The sequence below is a fragment of the Otolemur garnettii genome, unplaced genomic scaffold (genome assembly GCF_000181295.1).
Source record: "Otolemur garnettii isolate 467f Iridium unplaced genomic scaffold, OtoGar3 scaffold00055, whole genome shotgun sequence".
In the NCBI taxonomy this organism is placed as follows: Eukaryota; Metazoa; Chordata; class Mammalia; order Primates; family Galagidae; genus Otolemur; species Otolemur garnettii.
The window spans coordinates 8023297-8025950 of record NW_003852450.1 but is presented as its reverse complement, the minus strand read 5'-3'; the positions used below and the strand labels follow the sequence as shown (position 1 = coordinate 8025950).

Here is a 2654-nt window from a genome sequence, read left to right as displayed (position 1 = left end):
TGAAATTCTCAATAACTTTAACAAAAAAGGCTCCCACTTTTTTATTTTACACTGGAACTGCAAATCATGTAGCTAGTCCTGGGTGAGAGTAGGGACACCATTGAGCAGTTGTTCCCAAATTTCAATACATATCAAAATATTCTGGGTGCTAAATGCTAATATTTCCATTGATAATAATAATAATCCTCTGGAAAAATCCTTACTAACTCTGGAGTGAGACTTGAAAATCTAATCTCCCCCCCTCACCGCCTTAAGAAACAGCCAGAACCATCACTGGGGAACCATCTCCTGCAATAGCCCATCACTGTGATTTTACAGAGTAGGAAGCTAAACTGAGGCCGAGAGATAAGAAGGGCCTTGCTTAAGTCACAGCAGGTTTAGTGACAGAGTGTGAGTCCTAGAACCCATGTTGGACCCTGCCCCCAAATCCTGGCAAATCCCCTGCCATGTCAGGGGCAAGAACATCAGGGACTCCACTAACATCTCTGCTGAGTCCAGACTTCACCCTGAAGAGACATTGGTTGGCCTGCAGCCCTGCAGCCCCAGTGGAAGTCAGGTGTGTTCTGACTTTCCTGATCTGGCCTCTACAGCCAGTCACTTCCTTTTATATTTAAATCAGAGGTTGCCCTCAGCTTCGCTGCCTCCTGGTTTGTCTTTTTGCTGTTGTGTCTTTTGGTTGTGTCTTTTTTTGTTTCTGTTTTTCTGCGTTTCTGTTAGTATGGGTTTCTCTCATTGGGGAAGTTAGAGCTTCTGACGGACTGGCTTAACCTGCCCACATACAAACAAGAAAGAAGATCAGCCCTATTTCTATCCCTCCCACCTCCACCTCCCAAATCCTAGAATGGTAAAGGGACAGACCATCCTTGTGGGGGAATTCACTATTTGCTCTGGCCAAGAAGCCCACCTGAGGCAGAGGCTTTGTGGCTACAGATGGGCAGTGGGGTGCAGAAATAGGAAGGAATCCAGTTCTCAGAGAACAAGGTTCTGAGTTTTTGCCCTCGTTTTACTGCTTACTTGTCTGAATGGCTGTGAACAAGTTGTCTGATCTCTCTGGGCCTCAATTTCCTCCTACTATAAATAAGAGTGGGCAACCCCTCCTGACGTGCCACTTGCCATGATTGGGTCTATGAAGTGAGCGTGATGATCATGGAGTAAATGAGGAACCTACCACGGTTGAGTAAAGTGAGAATTTCAAAGAATTGACATTTTTCATTAGGCTTGAGTACTGTATCCAGTCACATTTTCTCAGGCCCTCTGTACCTTCTGAGCCCAGCTACTGGTCTCGGCCCCCTTAGTTGCGGCCCCATGGTCTCCTTGTTCTCCCTGTGCCTGTGCCTGGCTTCCTCCAGGTGCCTCCCTGGCTTCCTCCCACACCTCCTGTAGGTCAGCTCTCAAGCAGCGCCGTCTCTGTGAGGCTTTCCTGGCAGCCTCCCTCTTTGCCAGCGGTCTCTGTCCATTTCCCTTGGTTCATCTTTCTCTCAATCGTTTATCATTATATGACACATTTATTTTACTGATTTCCCTTGTATGTTTCCCCCAATGGAAATGTAAGTTCCATGAGGATAGATTTGGGGTTGTTTTTTGTTTGTTTGTTTGTTTGTTTGTTTGTTTTGGTCTTTTTGTGTTCGTTGCTCTAATTCCAGGCCTAAAATATTTCCTGGCACACAACAGATACTCAGAAATTTCATAAATAATGAATAGGGTAGGTAAATTATGGGCTTTGGTGTCAGACTAATGTCTGAATTCAAGTTCATTAGCTATGTGATGTGGGACAAATTACTTCTCAGAACCTCGACTTCCTATCACTAAAGTAGGTACCAAAAATATACCCCTTTCAAATAGATCTGAGAATTAAAAGTGCATAAAATACCTGTCCCAGGGGCTGGCAGGAGAATGTGATGTGTGTCTGAGGTGGCCACCAACGATTGAGAATGCAGCAATGACGCAGAGTGTTTCTCACATGGGAAAGTGACCCCTTGCTTTGATGGATTACAGAGCCGTGACCTGGGAGTCCTAGAGCAAGAGCTGGCTGAGCTTCAGATGGTACAGGCTCAACTGGGGCTGAAGCTCCGAGAAGTCACAAGGCTCTGGCCAAAGCCCACCGGGGAAGACTGGCCCAGCTGCTCCAGGCCAGGGTGGAACTGCAGCGCCAGCTGGCCATGCTGCAGGAGAGGCTGGCCCACCTGGAGCAGGAGCCCCTGAGGCTGTTCCACCGATCACTGGCCCGGGCCCAGGCATCAGGCTCCCATCTGGAGTGCCTTATCCAGTCCCTGGCCTCCAGCCTCCGGGAGACCCAGGAAATACTCCAGGCCCTGGAGAGAGGCGTACGGGAGGCCCAGGGGGCCAGCCAGAGGCTGGAGCAGAGGCTGGGAGTTGTAGTTAAACACGTCTCAGAGGTGAAGAGGGCCCTGGGCCAGGTGGGCCAGCTTTCCTGGGCTCTGCAGCGATAGCTGCACAGGAGCCAGCAGGAGCTGAGAGGTGAAGGAGAGCATGGCAGAGCTGATGAGTGGTGACCCTAGGGTGCAGCAGCGGAAGAACATCTGGTGAGAACAGGCGGTTGGTCGGTCAGACTCTACTGGTAGTCAGAAGGGTAGCACTGCCCTAGTGGAGGACCTTGGGCACCTCCCTTAACCACCCTGGGTCTTGGACTCTCC

General features: G+C 49.5%; 1 protein-coding gene across 1 annotated transcript in view; it reads left to right on the top strand.

The window, feature by feature from the left end:
- IGFN1 (immunoglobulin-like and fibronectin type III domain containing 1) overlaps positions 1–2450 on the top strand; it is a 45672-nt gene extending 43222 nt beyond the window's left edge. The window contains exon 23 of the mRNA XM_023514556.1: positions 2068–2450. Coding sequence (XP_023370324.1) covers positions 2068–2450 — 383 coding nt within the window. The remainder of the gene's footprint in view (positions 1–2067) is intronic.
- Positions 2451–2654: the final 204 nt, after the last annotated feature.